Raw genomic sequence first — 20,250 nt, forward strand, 5'->3', positions numbered from 1 at the left:
TCTAGACCCTTCTCCGAAACGTCAGCTTTCCTGCTCCTCTGATGCTGCTTGGCCTGCTGTGTTCCTCCAGCTCTACACCTTGTTGTCTCAGATTCTCCAGCATCGGCAGTTCCTACTATCTCTGTGGCTGTGAGATCTTGTGCATCTACCTGACAGGGTAGATGGGTTTTCAGTTTATGTCTCTGGTGACAGTGCAGCATGTCACTTACGTCAGTCTCGATCTTGTGCTCGAATCTCTAGAATTGACAATGAATCCATAACCTTTTGGCTTAGAGGGTGAGAGTGTTGTGCATTCAGCTGACACAATGAAACAAATTCAAATTCAGGAATTTGTGTTTTGTTTTCTTCTGAATGGGGTGGGGGCAGTGTTTGTTGATGAGCAGGAGTAAATGGTGCAATGGTGATAATAGGGGAGGCATGATGTGGGAGCGGATAGATGGGGATGACATGAAGTCGGGGGACGTGATTAGATAGGAGAGGTGACAATGGGGACGAGTGATGATGGAGGAAGGATTATAGTATGGGTTGAGTGACAATCAGGCTAGGTTAATGATGGAGGTGGATTTGTGGGCAGTTGAATGAAGAAATTCCTTTACAGTGCAAACAGGACAGAGAGCGAATGCCAGGAGTGTTGGTAGGATGAGGGTGTGGGGAAGTATAACTGAAGCAGCTATTATGCAACTGACTCCTTCACTTTAGGAAAATGGCTGTAAAAACCAGTACAGAACACAGAGTTAAATAAAGACAAACATGAGCGGTTATGAGGCAAAAACCTGTTGACAGCATCTTCCCCTGCATTGGCAACAGGACAAGATTAATGACATGTTTAATTCTGAGTTTTAAAAGACTGATGAATTCTTCAATATTTACAAAAATCGATTTCTGGCATGAAAATGATGGACTGAATGGCTCTGTTCTGTCCTAAAAATAATTATGATTCTATAATTCAATCTGACAAAACATTTAGGATTTGAACTGCTAACTTTATTTCTCTGCGCTCAGATGCTGTCAGACCAGTGGAATATTTCCTGGTTTTATTTTAATAATTTCGATGTATAGCTGGTAGCCACCAAATCTTTTAATAATGGAATCAACCACTTTTCCCCAATTGATCAAATGTGTCTAAACTTGTAATTAAAAATCAGAATGCAGCTCAGTATGTAATTATATTTTAAAATATGCATTTATTTTTACACACATCAATGAATGTGTATCATGCACTTGTTTTGAATTTCTACCAGCTATCGGACTATTGAACATCTTTTACATCTATTTGAATTACAGATTTCCAGCATCATAATACATTGCTTTGTTTTATATTGCTTTCTGAAGATGCGTTTCAGAATTGCACAGGGTTCTACTCCTCTGCAATATTCCAGAAAGAAATTATATTAATCGGGTACGAAACATACCAAGAGAGAAATGTGGAATCGAGATAAAGCTTCCGGCACCTGCCTGGGAATGGAATTGGAAACCATTAAAAGGCATCCAGTAGGGCGTGAAATGCCACAGCTACATACTGGAGAATATCTTGTGAAAAACCTTTGCGTTTCAAATGTGTTTTTTTTTAATAGACTTCACATCACTGAATTGATTTGAGCTCCAACTAACCTGCATTTGCAATGAATGATCTTTTCAAAAATACCTGAGCTTTAGATGACTCTTCAATGTATCTGCATTTGTGTTCACCAAATAATAGATAATTGTTTTCTCAGATGTAAAAGGTATGGAAATAGAAGATTAATACAAAAGATATTCAACATTTAGAAGTCCAGTAAACATACAAGAATTCTTATAATGTAATCAACGATTTTTGTAACATAAATGCAAATAGAAAAAATATAAACAGTCACAACTTAAGTTGCACATTGCTCTTCAAATGCAATCTTAGACACAGTCGATCAATCGGTGAAGAGATGCTGAATTAAGTATCATATTCACCAGTTATCAGCTACATTCTGGAACTATTGAAGTAAAAACGGAAAATGTTAGAAATATTCAGCAAGTCAACCAGTCTGGAGAGTGAAAAATGGTTCATATTTCTGGTTCATGAGCTTGCAGTTCTCTACAAATGGCACCTGACATGCTGAGTTTCCAGCATTTTCTGCATTTTATTTCAGATTTCCAGCACTGGCAATAATTATTTTTTTGTTCTGGAATTATTATCAACTCATAAAATGTGACATTTTAACCCTTTTTTATTTATGCTCATGAATGCAGACTTGATCTAACATTTAACAACATTTTTAACAAACACATATTAATGATATTAGAAGAGTCTTGCTGGGTTGTAGGCACTCCCTAAATGATCTTCCCTTCAAAATAATGTATTATATTCCATAATATTTCAATTCCTTTCTCCCTTATTTATTTATCCAGCTTCCCATTCTATGTACCAATGCTATTCATTTCAACCATTTCCGGTAATAGGAGGTTCCACACTCCCATTACATTGTTTGTAATGAGTTTTGCCCTGAGATCTCATTGAATTTACTGACAAGCAAAATGATCTCAGTAAAAGTTAAGCAAAAAGGTATTTTTACAGGAATAAAACCAGAAGTTGCTGGGAAAGCTCAGCCGGTCTGGCAACATCTGTGAAGAAAAAAAATCAGAATTAATGTTTCGGGTCCGGTGACCCTTCCTCTGAACTCCGGACCCGAAACGTTAACTCTGATTATTTTCTACACAGATGCTGCCAGACTTGCTGAGCTTTTCCAGCAACTTCTGGTTTTGTTATTGATTTACAGCATCCACAATTCTTTTGGTTTTTATTTAAGGTATTTATACAGATGTGTTGAAGTTTAAATCTTAAAGAATTGATTATACAAAACTAATTCAAATTCTTAGTAATGGTATTTTTTTAATCAAAAAAGATTTCTTAAAATGTCTAATTCTAAGAAAGAAATGTATTCTATGAATTTCAAAGAGGGAAGTGATGTATTTTGTATTCAAGGTATGCACTTCTTCTGGTTGGCCTTGATCTATGGTTATGTCTGGGAGCCAGCATTTGATTGCCGGAAGTGGATCTGGTCTGAGGATTGAATGTGACCCACCTCTGAGTCCATGCCAGGAATTTGTTCTGGAATCTTAGCACAGTGAGGAAGGACAGAATTAGAACCTTAGATCAGTCAGATGATCCTGGCTGAGCTCCAGCTTCTGTCAGAGGGTTAGTTCTGAATAGGGTAGAAATTGCCAGTTACAGCCTCAGCAGCACTGATGGTGATTGTCCAGAATATTTATTATCTTTTGCAATATGGCATTTAAGCAATCAATTGTGTAATCCATTGCATATGGGAGCCAATTCTTTTTAATCAGAATGTCAAACGTATAGCTTTTGGAGCATTGAATTTTGCACAAACATGTCCTTGGTAAAGGGTACAGTTACTCCATTATTTGTATTTTACTGCAATATCACTTGACATCTCAGTGGCAGAGTTTGTCTGATAATGCTCCCATGAAGTGTTTTTGGATGTTTACTTTATTAAAGGAGCTACATTGATATGTTTGTGTAGCAAGTTCTCGGTGGTTTGAAATAAAATTCTGGGAAAATTAGTGTTTAAATGTATAACTTTTAACTCATTACTTTATATAAATGCATAACGTCCTGCTGGGTAAAGGGCTAATACGCTTAATTGAACTATTGGGCAAATGAATGTCAATTTAAACAACAACACGGCTTAATTTCAAACAATTGTCCAATTCACTTTAAGCTTTTCAGTATTAAGTACTCCTGATGGCAGTTAAGAAAGAGAAGGCACTGGATCTTAACCTCCATAAACTGATGACTAAGTAGCAAAACAAATCACCTGCCCATTATGCAAACCAAAAGAACTGCGGATGCTGTAAATCAGGAACAAAAACAGAAGTTGCTGGAAAAGCTCAGCAGGTCTGGCAGCATCTGTGAAGGGGAAAACAGAGTTAACTTTTCAGGTCCGGTGACCCTTCCTCAGAACTGAAGGTCCTGAATAGCTATTTACATAGTAGAATTTTTTTTTTCCCCCCTCGGGTCCTCTCTATCTGCTCATCCTCATTATTAACTATTCCTTGCTTACAGGCCAAACTAGGAAATAGTCTCTTGATTTCTGGGATGGTTCTACTATGTAAATAGCTATTCAGGACCTTCATCAGTTCTGAGGAAGGGTCACCGGATCCGAAATGTTAACTCTGTTTTCTCCTTCACAGATGCTGCCAGACCTGCTGAGCTTTTCCAGCAACTTTGTTTTTGCACCTGCCCATTATACTGTCCACACTGCATTCATAAAGATATTTTTAATCAATCCCTAGAGCTGGTAGAACTTGAACCCAAGCCTCCTGACTCTGTGGTAGGGTCAGTACCAGTGCACCACAAGAGCTTGACACTATTCATGAACGGCAAACAAAAGATTGCAAATCAGGTGGGTTCTACAAGGATTAAGAATCTTCCACCAGAACTTGAAGATGAAAATAAACCCAATGGAAGTTACTTTGTCTAATTCTTCTCTTACCACCTAAATTGTCATTTCAACAATTAATTTTAGCCAAAATCTTGTTAGTATCAAGGAAATAGATCTGGTCCAAAAATGAAACTGGGAGATTCATGATGTGCATTAAAACACGAGCATCTTTTATTATGGAAACATAGCAATATCTTCTGTGAATGTTACTTTCCCTCCCTAGGCTCCTCTCTATCTGCTCATCCTCATTATTAACTATTCCTTGCTTACAGGCCAAACTAGGAAATAGTCTCTTGATTTCTGGGATGGTCTTACTATGTAAATAGCTATTCAGGACCACAGGGACAATGACACCAAGTACTTTGCTCTGACCTTATTTTCCTCTTACAACCTGGCCTCTCCATGTCTAATCCTCTAATGGCCTGCTGGAAATCATCAAAACACTATTCTGTCATTTTTAACCAATGAGGGGAGATGATGGTTTAGATGCAGTGTCTGTAAACTAATAATCCAGCAGCACAGGTAAATGTTCAAATCTGGGAGTTAAATCTGGAACTGTATCGAGGGATATGCAGGTTAGGTGAATTAGCCATGAGAAATGTAGGGTTACAGAGATAGGGTGGGGGTGCAGGTGTGGGGTAGGTCTGGGTGGAGGTCAGAGGGTTGGTGTTTACTCAATGAGCTAAATGACCTGCTTCCACACTGTAGGGATTCTATGATGCTATGATTCTAATTGAAAACTACACCCACTAATGATGACTGTGATACTTTATGGTCTACCTGTGACCCACGGGTGGGATCCACATCATTGTGGTTGACTCTTAACTGCTTTCAAGGCAAACACATGTCAGCATTGCCAGGGGCATCCACATCTCAAGTAAAAATAAACTTGAACAAATCCTGGCAACACTTAATGATGCAAAAATCATTAGACCAGGGTGAACCAAAATGAAAAAAAAAAATTCAAGCCATGTTTACTCATTAATTCTCACATTGAAATAATTCTTCAGGTTTAGAGAAGTCAGAAGATGCAGTGGTTTGCACTCAGTAATAGCCTTTGTATCAAGCACTCAAAAATCCTGACTCTAATGTCACTTGCTTTACTTACAGCAAATTAAAAGTGATAAGCAAAGCCTGTGGGCTAGTAGACAGTGAGAAAATCGAAAGCCAACACTGTCACTGTATCACAGATTCCCTGACTTATACTCCACAAGACAATGACAGACAGCTGTTGGCAGTACCCAGAGAGCGTGTGCTCAGTCTGACTCTCAATGAGTCATTATTAACTAATCTCTGTTCTTTACATTCATCATGAGCAATAAATGTACTCAGGATGGAGTACAAACCTTTTACGTCAGCACTGCACATACACAGTTCAGATGAAATTAAAGTTTATCATTCTAAGTTTGACACCACAATAATAATGAAAGGAATGAACTGGAAATCAGGAGCTCTGTGCAATGCCCATACTGCAATTACCATCCTGCGATTGGAATGAGATCAGAGCCTTTTCTGCACACTCACTGATTTCAATAGCAGTTTATGGAGGCATTAGCCCCTTTTGAATTATAGACAATCAAAGAAATGGCATTTCTGATCGAATCATCTATATATATTCTGACTGTCAAAGACTGAAAGAGGCTCTCATTTCTCATTAAGACTTGTACTACCTTAAAGTGGGGCCTCGGCTGCATTATTCAGAAGTACTCACTGATGTGTAAAGGTATCCTTCACCATTCATGGCCACGTACAGCCCTGTCTTCACACCCTGAATTGCAACGACACGGAGTCCCACTGGCACAAGGTTGAACAATGCTGGAAGCATAAACAAGAACATTAATAGGATGCCTAGTGCAAATTCTAATTGCAAATACTTAACAGAACCAGAGAAAGATTCACGTTACAGCAAGTAACCAAAAACAATACCAGAATGGAGAGGTTATTACTATCAGCAAAGATCAAACATGGTGAAAGGCTTCTTTCTCTAGATAGGAGAAGGCTGAGGGTTGAGTTGATAGGCATTTTTAGAGTGATGGAAGTGTTTCAAAGGATTGATTTAGAGAAGATGTTTCCACTTATGGAGGATGCAAAACTAGGGTCCAGCAATGTAAAATCGTTACTAATAAGTCTAATATGGAATTCAAATGAAACATCTTTCCTCAGAGAGCAGTGAGAATTTGAAACTCGATAACAGGAAGAGGTTGAGATGAATGATCTCGATACATTTAAAGGGAAGCAAGATAAATACATGACACATAAACAGAATAGAAGGATACGTTAATAGGTGAGACAAAGTAGGGAGATGGAGGGTTGTGAACAGCATAAACACCAGTATAAACCAGGTGGGTTAAAAAGTTTGATTCTAGGCTGTAAATTCTAGGTACAAATTATGCAGGGTCAAATCTAGTGCATGTTTGTCTCAATATGAATGTGCTTCTTTTGTGTCATTTTCCAATATACAGAGTTTAATTGTAAACAATTTGTTCTGATGTGACAGCTTTTTTGTATCAAGTAACTAATCATTCTTGCTCACATGGAGTTGTTTGTGAAACATCTACACTGGAAGTAACAACACCATCAAAATAAAATGAGAACAAGGTCATGCAGAGAAAGACTTGGAAAGAAGAAAAAAATGCAGGGCTTTGGTTAGACAGCAAGGAATGGAACTAAATGGATAGCTCTTTCTCAGCTACAATGTCCCAAAAGATCACTTTCTCTACTGTATGGCTGTATGAGTTTCATGTATTCTTACTTTAGGATATAAATGATGTTGTTCTGACAGGTTCTTTCACCAGCTCCACAGCTGTTGTGAAGTTGTGTCGTCAGCATTTGACACAAGTGAAATTATTTTGTGAGAATCAATGACCACATATGTGTCTGCTTGCATGTGTGTGTGTCCACGTGTGTGTGAAGCTGTGTGTACATGTGTGTGAGATTATGTGTATGATGTATTTGCAAGATGTGTATGTGTGTGATTCTGTGTGAGAGAGATTGAGCATGTATGTGTGATTGTATGCGTGTGTACAGGTAAAATTGTGTGTGATTTAAATTCAATCTTGGCAAAAGAATGTAGAAATACAAATGTATTGCAGTGGTTTGATTGACATGCGCAGTCAGCTGGGTTTGCTAGTTGCAGATCAATTCCATTTCGAGCCATTGCAATGTAGTGTAAGTGAGAGTACTAACTAACATTATATCCATCCTGCTTGCCTGGATAAAGGTGCCTCTGGCCTAGAAACTCCAAGCACTTATCCCACTATTGACATGGCATGTTTATAAAATGTATATCCCAATTTATGGGCAATCCTGGATGTCTAATGGAAGAATAATGCCATGAATGCAGCATGCCTTTCAAAGGCACAGCTCCCAAGTACGTTGGTCCTCGTCAAGCAGCTGTAACATCACAGGTTCAGGCATGTTCACAGGATGAAAATTGGTCAAATACCGGAGAATTATCCATTCAGTGAGGCAACTGGAGCCAGAGCACCAGCAGGGTCCCATTGCTCTACTTTCATGATTCTTGTAAGTCTGACATAAAGGTCCTAAGCATCAATTCTAACATTTGGAGACATCGGCTGATGATAAAAGGAAATGGCAAAATCACCCATAGCCTAGCTTGTGCCACGATGATGATCAATAGCTACACAGCTTGGTAGCAGGCATTGAAAACAACAGCCTACAGTGAGAGCTCATAGCCAATGTGACATCTGTTGAAGAACTTGTGCTTCATGGATTGGTACTTGCAGCCATCAGTAATAGTTCAGCACATGAAGCTACCTCTTCCCAAAAGATTTAATTTGCTGCATGTCCATCATCTTATGTAGATGAAAGGATGACAGTTCAGCGTTCAAGTATCACAAAGGCCTCCCGATGAGATGCACTTGATTTTCATTGCCTCCATGTAACAAACTACTTGTTCTCTGTTTGTTCATAAAGTTGCGGTGGTCATTGACAAGACCAGCAATTGTTGCCCATCCCCATTGCCATTATGAAGGTGGTGGTGAGCTGCCTTCTGGAATTGCTGCAATCCAGGTGGTGTAGGTATAACCACAGTGCGGTTAGGGAGGGAATTCCAAGGTTTTGATCAGCGATACAGTCCCAAGTCCAGATGCTGTGTAGCTTGCAGGGGAACTAACTGTTCCTCATGCATCTGCAGCCCTTGTTCTCCTCAGTGACAGCATTTACAGGTCTGGAAAGTGCAATTGAAGGTGGCTTGTTGAGTTGCCGCATTGCATATTATAGATGGTACTTTGCACTGGAGGTGGAGGGAGTGAATGTTGAAAATGGTGGATGGGATGCCAACCAAGGTGGCTACTTTGTCGTGGACACTGATGAGCTTCTTGAGTGTTGTTGGAACTGGAATCTCCCAGGCATGTGTAGAGTACTCCATCATACTCCTCACTTGGTCCTAATAGAATAAAGGCTTTGAGAGTCACTGAAAAAATTCCCAGCCTCTGACCTACTTTCATCATCATAGTATTTATGTGGATGGTCCATTTAAGGTTCTACTCAATAATGACACCGCGATATTGATGGCGGCGGTTTCAGTGACGGTATTGCTGTTAAAAGTCAGGCACAGATGGTTGGATTCTCTCCAGTGGGACATGGTCATTGCTATTCTGTTGTGTCTCAAACAGTCACATCAGTATACTTTAAGAGATTTGCTCTTGATGTCATCACCACATCATGGATGGTGACCTGAAAAGTATAAAGAGCTCAGACTCCATCTTAACTCATGGCATATTTGCAGCATTTAATTATAAGGTGCAAGGACTTTGAAGATGGTACAAGCCAGTTAGAAAAATGATTATGCCTGACACATTGTGCAGATTATTCAACCCACACAAAGAACAAGAAATGCATTTTGATCTGTGCATTAACAATCTGGATTACAAAGTTGAAGATGTTCTCAAAGTTGACCTGTTACACTTTGACCAGAGCCAATGTGAATAGTAACAATCAGCAACTGCTGAAGATGACCACCTACAGGAGTTGCAAAAGATTGTTATCCATGAATGGACTGATAGGATTAAAGGAGGACCTGAGGATATTTGTACACTTTGGCTATATAGAGATGAACTTGGTATATCATGATGAGTCGTTGTGAAGGGCAAACAAGTTCTACTACCAAAAATATCACACCAGCATATCATGTCAATGTTACGCCATGGACAGATAGGCACTGAATGCACAAGATGACTAGGGTGTGAATTGGTGTAGTGGCCAGGGTTGCATCAGGGAACTCTGAAGGGTCTGTGCCCGTGCTGTATGACTCTATGGCTCATGGATACATATGAAGCATGCAAAATCTAACAACCCCAGCAGCGAAGTGAGTCTCTACATCCACCCACTCCTTGGACGAAGGTAACAGCAAACCTTGCACAGGGAAGATTACATCCTTGAGACAGATTACTTCAAGTTTCCCAATATTTGACAAATTAGCAACTCAGTGTGCGCAACCATTGCTGACATGATGATCATTCCTTTCCGTTTATTTGATATCCCAGAGTGGAAAGTTTAGATAACAGAATTAAGTTCACTGGCAAACCATTTCAAGACATTTATATTAATTGGGGAGTGACCTATATCACATAGTTGCCCCACTGTTCATTTTGAAATGGCCTAGCAGAATGTATGGTACATTCCATCAAACCAATAATCAGGCAAATGTCAAGCAACCAAGATTTCTGCATCATATTGCTGCATTTTTGTGCAACACCAGAGAAGGGATTACCATACCCAGCACAACACCTGCTCAGAAATCAAATGCAAATGACCTTGTTGAACAAACAATTGCCTAAGCACGCTTTTTCAAAGACTGAGGAGAAATGAAGAGATACACAACGAGCTAACAGACAGAGAACTAACACAACTTCTCACTGGACGGAGAGTATGATTTCGAAATACAAATTCTAAATCAACAATTTACAAATTGTTGGATACCAGCAAAGGTTTCTAGAACTTGCAACCAGCACAGATCGTACAAAGTCATCACTGATCATGGTGTTACATTGTGAAGGAACAGAAGCCAGCTCAGACCAATGTATGACATGCCAAACACGCACAAAGAGAGTGAGGAAGAAAACACTGGCATGATGATTATGTGGTGACACCGAAGTGACAGTAAACAGCAGCAAGAGAACCAAGTTGTCAAAAAATATGCACCTCTCCAGATGGATAAGCAATCACTAAATCAGTTGTCAAATCTCCAAAGCGTAATATTTCATTTTGAATTGTAAATCATGTAAACTCTATTTTTACTCATTTATATAATTATCAGATTGGCAAATGTAGCTGTGCATAACCACAAATATCCTTTTGGGATAATTCTTTAATCTTTGGGGAAAAAAGGGGGATTCTGTGTTCTATGTGTATGTCAGTATAACTTTCAGAGACATTTTCATGATATTGTTATCACATCAAAGCATGAAATCAGAAGGTATAAAGGTCTCCGAGTTCATCTTAACTTAGAGCACCGGAAGGATAAAAAAGACTAATGGAACCATAGTTCTGAGGAAGGGTCACAAGCTCCAAAACATTAACTCTGATTTCTCTTCACAGATGGTGCCAGACCTGCTGAGCTTTCCCAGCAACTTCTGTTTTTGTTTCTGATTTACAGCATCTGCAGTTCTTTCGGTATTTATAAACGGTAGTACTCATTGTGTGGAATCTGAAGGGAATGATTGACATGGCTATGGTGAGATTCATGGCAGAATTGCACAGATGTCTGGCATCAGGAGCAACTTGCTGCATCTTTTATGCAACTGTTGGGTGTCATGGCAAGTTTCTCACTAGGCAATAGTGAGTCAGCAATTAAGGGGGATTATTGCTTATTAATCACCTTATTGACTGAAAAACTCGCTTTGTTAATATTCAGTTTTCCAAACTCGTCGGATAAATCAGATGTCCAGAATTCTCAACATGGATGTCACAGCAGGTACTGGGCAGTTTGAGCTCACCAGGTTGTGAAGAGCCTTCATTTGCTTAGCACCAATAATAACTCAGAGCACAATCTACAGCCACCAGCCCCACACACCCCTCATCCCCAGGCACTGGCAGCTGAAGCTGGCCAATGTGTCACAACTATACTTTTCTATCCATCTGCAGGACTAGCATTTCAGGGTGCACCACAACTAAGCATTGAAGGGCTGCTGCTGCAAGGACACTTTGAATGTAGGGACAGGCACCCAGCTCTCGAATTCAATCAGCCTGCATCTCAGGGCTTACTCTCTTAGTGCTCACTTACTTAGCACCTACCTGCATGGTCATAATATCCATGCCTTGTCTTGCCATGCCTGTTGGTATGTTGGTGCTTCAGCCAGAGCCAATTCCCCAGGAATTGGTATTAAGACCACTAATCCTTTAACATGTACTAATGATCCAAACTTGGACAAGCAGGGCACAATTCAAAATTTGAAGCACTTGGAAGCATAGCGACGTGGAACCTCATAAGGAGGTTATTGATAGACTTCAAAAGAACACAGACAGGCTGGTAGAATGGGTGGACACATGTTGTATTTGTTGTACAGAACCATGAAGTGATAACTGTTTGCATTTCGGTGTGAAGATTGGGGAAAGGCAACATAATCTGGAGGGTCCAATTCAAAACAAAATATAGGAGCAGAGGAGATGAAGGGTCATTATCACCTTGAATTATTATCATTGTTTCTCTTCATAGATTCCACCTGACCTGATAAGTATATCCAGTATTTTCTGTTTTTATTTCAGATTCCTAGATTCTACTTTGGTTTGGTTGCAGGAGCAGAGACACCTGGGATACATGGGCATAAATCATTAAAGGTGGCAAGACAGGTTGAGTAAGTTGTTAAAATGCATAGTGGATCCTGGGCTTTACTAATTGAGGCACAGAATACAAAAGCAAGGATTGACTTCTTGTTATTGACTCCAAGATTGGAGCACAATATTTTAAGAAAGATGTGAAAACTTTCGAGGCCTGCAAGATTCACAAGAATGTTTTCAGGAATGAGAAACTTCAGCTATGCGGATTGATTGAAGGAGGTGTGGATGTTCATTTTGGAGGAGAAAAGTTTGCAAGTGAATTTGGTGGAGGTGTTCAATACCACTCACAGTCTACACAGAGTATATGGGGAAATATTGTTCCTGTTAGAAAGAGTGTGGAGAAACAGGCCGATTTTAAGTCATTGGGAGAAGAAACAATGGGGACAACTTTTTATATAGTGCATGTGAGTGAACATATATGTGACCATTGGTGAGTCTGAATTTTTATCAGAGTATATATATAGGTAAATCTGTTAGTAAGTCTTGTGTCTGTTTGACAGTGTGTATGTGTGCATGTGGTTCAGTGTCTGTGTGTGTTTGTTTGTGTGTGTCTGCATGAGTGTGTTTGTGTGTGTGTGTGTGTGTTTGTGTGTGTGTGTCTGTGTGAGAGAGAGAAAGTGTGTGTCTGTCTATCTGAATGTGAGTGTGTGTGTGTATGTGTGTGTTCATGAATGTGTGTGCATATGGATGCATGTCTGATTGTATATAAATTTATTGTGAAAGCGTAGGTGAGAATATAAATGTGAGTTTGTGTGTGAGAATGTAAATGTGTAAGCGTGTGTGGGAATGTGAAAGTGCGTGCGAATTTGTGTATATGTGACAGAGTGTGAGAATGTGCCTCTGTGCAAGAGTTTGTGTGAGAAAGAGAATGTGGAAACGTGAACATGTGTATGTGAGAGTGAGTGCCGGGATATGTGTATGTGGGAAAACGAATATGTGTGAGTTTGTGTGTATGAGACAATGCATGAACGTGTGAGAGTTTGTGCATGAGTACACAGGGAGAGAGTGCATTTGAGACAGCAGTTTTTCATCACTGGACACTGTAAGGTTTATATTGGAAGCTCATTCTTTCTTTAGTTTGTGGTCTGCCTTGTGCTAAAATGAAACATCACATAGTTACACTGCAAAACACATTGAGTTGTCAATCAATGCTTCTGGCAAGCAACAGAAATAAACATCCACATTAAATGCGCTCCTTTCATTTCATTCTTCATTCCAGTGTATTATTGTACAAAAATTGTGTCACATCTACTCCATACTAGGGTCACATAGGGTCAAGTTGAAGTCACAAAATCATTCAACTAAATTTGTACGTGGAATTTATTTTTTTCTGTTGGAAATTGCACTGTGATAGAATTTTTTGGAAGAATGATTGCAATTTTTCCAGCAATAGGAGAGGTAATGTTACTAGACTAATAATCCAGAGCCCTAAAGAATATGATTCAAAATCTCACCACAACAGTTCAAGAATTTGGATTCAGCTCAGAGGTCTGTAAGGTTATCAGTTTCAGTAGTCGTGACCAAAAGCTGTTAGATTTGTCTAAACCCAACTGATTCATTAATGTCCTTTAGGGAAGGAAGATCGATGTCCTTAACCAGTCTGGGCCTATGTTTTGATTCTAAACCAGTATGATTGCATTAATTCACTCTCACTTCGAAGATCACAGCAGTTCAAGGAAAAGGTCCATCACTAACATCTTAGAAAAATATATATTTATTTATCCTATTTTAAAATTTTAAGCCCTTCATGGGATATGGGTATGGTTGACAAGGACAGCATTTTTTGCACATCCCCAGTTGGCTTGAGCTGATTTGAAGTGGCACAGTGGCTCAGTGGTTAGCACTGCTGCCTCACAGCACCAGGGACTTGGGTTCAGTCCCAGCTCGGGTGACTGTCTATATGGAGTTTGCATGTTATCTCTGTGGGGGTTTCCTCCCACAGTCCAAAGATATGCAGGTTAGGTGGTTTGGCCATGCTAAATTGCCTATATTGTCCAGGGAGGTGAAGGCTGGAGGATTAGCCATGGGAATTGCAGAGGCTGGGATTGGGTGGGATGCTCTTTGGGGACCTTGATGGGCCAAATGGCCTGCTTCCATAATGTAGAGATTCTACGATTTACCTGCTAAGCAATTTTAGTGGGCAATTAGATTCAACTGCCTTACTGTAGGTTGGGAGTCACATGTAGGCCAGATGAGAAAAGGGTGGCAGATTCCTTTCCCTAAAGGGCATGAATGAATCAGATGAATTTTTATTTAGTGATAGTTGTCATCATTGCCCCTCAGACTGGCTTTCGATTTCAGTTCATATTTATTGATTTAAAGTCTACTAAATGCCATGCTGCAATTTGAACGCAAGACCCCAGAGCTTCAGCCTGTGCCTCTGAATTATTAGTCCATCGTCTGATTGGTTGGAATTTAATGGTTGTGATGCTGGCCTATCCAGCAGCAGGAGAAATGGTTGCAATCCTGTTGTGGCTATTTCTAGGATTCCCGATGGGATTAAATCCAAATCCTGCATGTTATCAGAATTGCTGGGTCTTCAGGGATGGGATCTTGCCTTCAAGGGCTGTCAGCCAATTAGGGGCTGGCAGCTCTTCAGACCCATCTGTGTCGCTGGGAGTCGTGGCTACAGATGAAAAAGGCCTGGAATGAAGAGCTGCCAGGAAGGTCTCATAAACCAGTAAATGGTTAGCCAGCAGACCCAGGCAAGGTGTGAAGGAGAAGATGGAGGAAGGGGTTCTTGATGTGGAGTGATGAAGGATGTCTACCGAAAGAGATGGCCCTTGCCCCTGGTGCGTGTCTGCACCTGGCCATAGGACGCCTGAGTAGGAAAGGGTCATCCTATGTGTGGCGTGCCAATCTCCACCTGCTCACCATTGCTGGAATACAACTGGTGGCAAGATGCGGCACTTAAATAAGTCTTAGTTAGTCTATGGGTGAGAACGCCAACCTTCCCCAACCGCTGGGTGGGAGTCAGGCTGTCTACCCGCTGCCCGCATGCCTGAGTCAACAATCACCCTCACCCACCCTGGTTCCCAGTCCCCACCTGACAGGGGGTTGGCACTGAGTTTCATCCATTGTATGAGGCAATTTTCTTCCTTGTCAAAGTGCCTTGGGTGCCAGGGTTGGTTTCTCCTCATTCGTCATTACTTAAAAGAAATGATGGACATTCAAGGGAACAGTCTACTTTACTTTGTTAAGAGGAGCTGCCCCGTTCCCAAAACGCAGTGACTGCTTCTATAATGAATCACAGAGAACAATTGTTGGCCTTCTCAGTCATGTCTAGGAATGTCAGTCTGGGCTTCCAGGTATAGGTCTACTGTGTCACCCAAGAGGGCAGACACTTTAAGTTCTAAAATTAAAAGCGTTCAGATTTGCGTAGTACTTTTCACAATCTTGGGACCTATCAAATTGCTTTACAACCAACGAAATGCTTCAGTTATCATTAGATTGAAATAAAGTTAACACTTACTGGAATTACTGCTTTCATCTTTTGTTCCATCAACAGCTCCATCAGAGTTCATCTGCAAGTAGAAGCCTTGCCTGCAATATAACCTGGTCACTATACCCTTGAGCTGAGAATCTGAAAAACAGGTGAAGGTTCTGGTTGAGAGTCATACTTACTGCACCAGTCTAATATTTGCATTTCCACAATAACCCGACAATTCTTCTCAAAGGCAAGGTCACAAAATTAGTGATTCCTTTTGTTCTAAGCTCTGGTTCAGCTACCAATTACATTGAGATGCTCCAAACTATTTTCCAGTTTTCTCCCACAGTCCAAAGATGTGCAGGTTATGTGGATTGGCCATGTTAAATTGTCCATAGTGTCGAAAGATGTGCAGGCTAGTTGGATTAGCCATGGAGATGCAGGGTTACAGGGAGAGGATAGAGGGGTAGGTCTGTGTGGGATGCTCCTTGGAGGGTTGGTGTGAACTTGATGGGCCAAATGGCCTTCTTCCACACTGTAGGGATTCTATGATTCACACCTATCCGTCAACAGCAAGGAGGTCAACACACTGGAGGGGTTGCAGAGCAAATTGGCCAGAATTATGTTGGGGATGTGGTACTTCACATTCTGAAGAGAATGGGGAAGCTGGATGGATTCTCCATGGAGCAGGTAAAGGTTAGGGAAGGTTTAAGAGACATGTTCAAAATTATGAAAAATTTTGGTGGAATAAATAAAAAGAAATTGTACTGAGGGTCAGTAATCACAGGTTACAAACTTTGATTTAAAAAAACAGAGGAGTTAAGGCTTTTCTTTAATACATTGCAAATTGTTTTGATCTGGAGTGCACTGTCAGAAAGGAGGGTGGATGCAGACTCACAAATAACTTTCAAAAGGAAGATAATATTTCAGGGGTATGGAGAAAGAACAGGAGAAATGGGATAGATTGAAAAGCTCTAAGAAGAGGCTGGTCAGGCTGGGACTTTTTCCACTGGAAAGTAGGAAGTTGAGGGGTGAACGTATAGAGATTTATAAAATCACAATGATATAGATAAAGTGAATGGCAGGTGTCTTTTCCCTATGGTGGGGGATTTCAAGACAAGGGGCATATTTTTAAGGTGAGAGGAAAAAGATTTAAAAAAGACATGAGGGACAATTATTTTACACAGAGAGTGGTTCATGTGTTCCAGAGCGAGTGGTAGATGCAGACACAGTCACAACATTTAAAAGACATTTAGGTAAGTACATGAATAAAAAATGCTTGGAGGGGTAAGGGCTAAATGCAGGCAGGTGGGACTAGTTTGGTTTGGGATTATGGTCAGCGTGGACTGCTGGACTGAAGGATATATTTCTATGCTGTATGACTCTATGACTTTATGCAAGTGAAGAGCCAGCACAAGCACAATGAGTCAAATGGCTCTTTTCTATGCTGCACATTCAATCCTAAAGATAGAGGACACTGTCCCTCTGTTTGCTCTGGCTCCCTGACTGAAAGGACAATGCTCTATCATTCTGCAATGTGTCTCACATTGTGTTGTCTGGGCCAGTTGAAACAACTTGTCAGAAGTATTACCATTGCAAGAAAGTCTGAAATGATCTTGATGTAACAAATAAACTAAACACGTAAAGCAATTTTCTACGCATTTCTTACTAAATACAATAGATTGGTGAATAATTTAAAAATGGGCCTCAATCAAAAATCATTGCTAAAATCTGTTCCTCTATATTGTCTTAATAAACTGCTTAATAAATGATTTAAAAATGGGCCTCAATCAAAAATCATTGCTAAAAGCTGTTCTCTATATTGTCTTAATAAACTACTTAATTGCAATTTCAGGAACAACAAATGAGGATATTATTTGTTAAAGAATATGTAATAAATGAATTCATCAGTCTTTTAAATTGCACAGTGAAGTGTTACAACATGAAATTAATCCAATTATCTTCTATAAAAATTAAAGTTTAACGTGAAAGAAAGTTGGACTTCCATAAGGTTAAAGAGTGTGACATGGGAAAAGTGTGTGGACCTTCCCACAGTCTACAAAGTTACGAGGTCTGGGGAAGGGAAACCCTTGATTGTCATCAAATGATGTACCTGCATTATTAGGTCCCCATTTAAGATGCCTCCTTCCACTGGCATCAGTCTGAGGTATATCCAAATATTAGCACCTCCACAAGCCCAGGGCAAGTTCTCCAGTTGAACATTGAAATTTTTTATTTTGATAAAGAGGGGAGGGAGTCACTGCTGCCTGTGTAATCTTCAACTCTACCTACATCTGTATAGCTTAGTTTGGAATGGAAAGACCTCCTCACCCATAAGGCCAGGCACTAACATCAGGTACATTCCAGTCTCTCTAAAATTTAGATGGTTCCATCACATTCCCATTGGAATTATAGCATAGAAACTAGCTATTTAGCCCAGTTGGTCCATGTCAGTGCTCATGGTCCACGTGAACCTCCTAATTCATTTTATTAGCGCATCATTTTGTTCCTTTCTCTCTCATGCATTTATTCAGCTTCCTCTTAAATGCATCTACATGATTCACTTCACTGACTGCTGAGGTAGTGAGTTCCATATTCTCATCACTCTCTGGGGAAAGAGGTTTCTCCTGAATTCCCTACTGGATGCGTTAATGGCTGTCTAATATTTATGTTCTCTAGCTTTGACATTCCCCACAATTGGAAACATCTTCTCTAATTGTAGCCTATTAAAGATTTCCTCAGAATTTTAAATCCTTTGATCAAGTCTCTCCTCATTTATCTCTTTCCTCAAGAAAAAGAGGACCCTGCCTGTTCACTCTTTCCCAATAATTATAACCTGTCAGCTCCAGTATTATCCTTGTGACATTTTTCTGCACTTTCTTCAGTGTCCCTAAGTTGTCTTGTAACATGTAGGTAGATTATAAGGAGAAATTCAAGTGTTGTCAAACCATGGTTTGATACAGGTTTTGCAAAACATATCAGAAGGTTAGGAAATTAGCTATCAGTATTACACTCCATGAGAGAGAGACAATTGAGTATCTATATCTTAAGTTGCATGATAAACAGTGTGACAACATTTCCACTAGCATGGGCCACAAGGTGCGGAGGTAGGGATCCTTGAACTACCACAGCCAATATGGGGATTAAACCCATACCATTGGCACCATTCTGCAACACCCTTCAGCCATATGGCCAACCGAGCTAACCAACCCTCACAAATCGGAAGGGCATTAACTGGGATCGCCTTAGCGTAAAAGGATTAGACAGGATGGAATTTTTAAACTGCACCCAGGAGAGCTTTTTGCCCCACTTGAATGGTCTTAGTCCTAGGGAATGAAGCTTGTCGAGTGGTTGAATTTTCAGGTGGGTGAGCATTTTGGAGATAGTGATCATAACACTGTAAGTTTTAAAGTCATCCTGGAAAGGATAGTGCAGAAGTTAATTATCTAACTTGGGAGAAGGCTGCTTTCAATATCACTAGACAGGATCAACATAGACTAGGAGCAGCCAGTTGCAGGTAAGTCTACATTTAGAAAGTGGAAGTCTGTTTAAAGTAGTACAGTGCGAGTTCAGGGCCAGCGTGTTCCTCTAAGAGTGAAGGGCAAAGGCAGCAAGTCCAGGGAACATGGATGTCAAGAGATAGAGAATTTGATAAAGAGAAAGAAGGAAGCATATGGCAGGTACAGTACATTAAAAACAGGGAAGGACCTTCAAAAGTATACAGAGTGTGGGAGGTTGCTTAACAAGGAAATTGAAGGACAACGAGGGGCTACAAAATATCTTGGGCAAATGGGAAAAAGGAAAAGCCCAAGGCTTTTTATATGTATATAGTAAGAGTAAGAGGATTACCACGGAAATAGTAAAGAGATCAAAGGGGGAACTTATGCATGGAGCTGGTGGACATGGGTGAGGGTATTAAATGAATACATCTCATCTGTATTCTCAGACTGGTCTCAGAGGCTGCCTTTAACCTACTGTGCTGGCACCTCTCGTCTGACGGTTGTCTCCATGGATTTTGGTGAGGTCTACTCTCCTAAGACCTGAGACATGGCTACCTGCTTGCTGCACATGCAGTGGGTCTGCTGTGTGATCCCTTAATTGAGGACCAGCAAGGCAAGCTGCCCAGTTGTGTGACTGCCCTCACAGGCACAGCAAAGCATAGTTGCTGCGAGCATACAGGTAGGTGCTAAGTAGGTGAATGCAAAGAGAGGAAGCAAGCAGCCCTGAGATGAAGCTGGGTCTAATCCACGGGTTGGGTGAAGGTCCCTGTGTGCAAGGTACCTCTGCTTCAGTCCTTCAGTGCAGGTCTGTGCTTTCTACAAGGCCTGCAAGCGGTAGCATGATAATCGTGAGGAGTTGACAAATATGGACAAAGGGCACATGCAGTTGAAGCTCCTGGATTGTGCCTTGAGATGCTGGTTTGTGTTGAACAAGATGGAGGCTGTTCGCACCCGGTACTGAGCTGATGTCCCCAGGTACCCGCTCTGACTTCCATGTCCGGCCTCCTCAATGCCTAGATTGTTTGGCACAATTGGCTCAATAGGAAGCTGAATAGTAATAAGGTGAGTAAGGCCATTAATAAGACATTTC

At 40.5% G+C, this 20,250-nt stretch overlaps 1 protein-coding gene across 2 annotated transcripts in view; it reads right to left on the reverse strand.

Moving 5' to 3' along the window:
- The window catches only part of fgf14 (fibroblast growth factor 14), a 458,969-nt gene that overhangs the window by 109,460 nt on the left and 329,259 nt on the right, over positions 1 to 20,250 (reverse strand). For both annotated transcript variants that reach the window (XM_048597976.1, XM_048597975.1), the window contains exons 2-3: positions 15,706 to 15,816; positions 6,145 to 6,248 (exon numbers count right to left, since the gene is read on the reverse strand). In XM_048597976.1, coding sequence (XP_048453933.1) covers positions 6,145 to 6,248; positions 15,706 to 15,816 — 215 coding nt within the window. The remainder of the gene's footprint in view (positions 1 to 6,144; positions 6,249 to 15,705; positions 15,817 to 20,250) is intronic.

Source organism: Rhincodon typus, chromosome 6 (genome assembly GCF_021869965.1).
Source record: "Rhincodon typus isolate 14 chromosome 6, sRhiTyp1.1, whole genome shotgun sequence".
NCBI lineage: Eukaryota > Metazoa > Chordata > Chondrichthyes > Orectolobiformes > Rhincodontidae > Rhincodon > Rhincodon typus.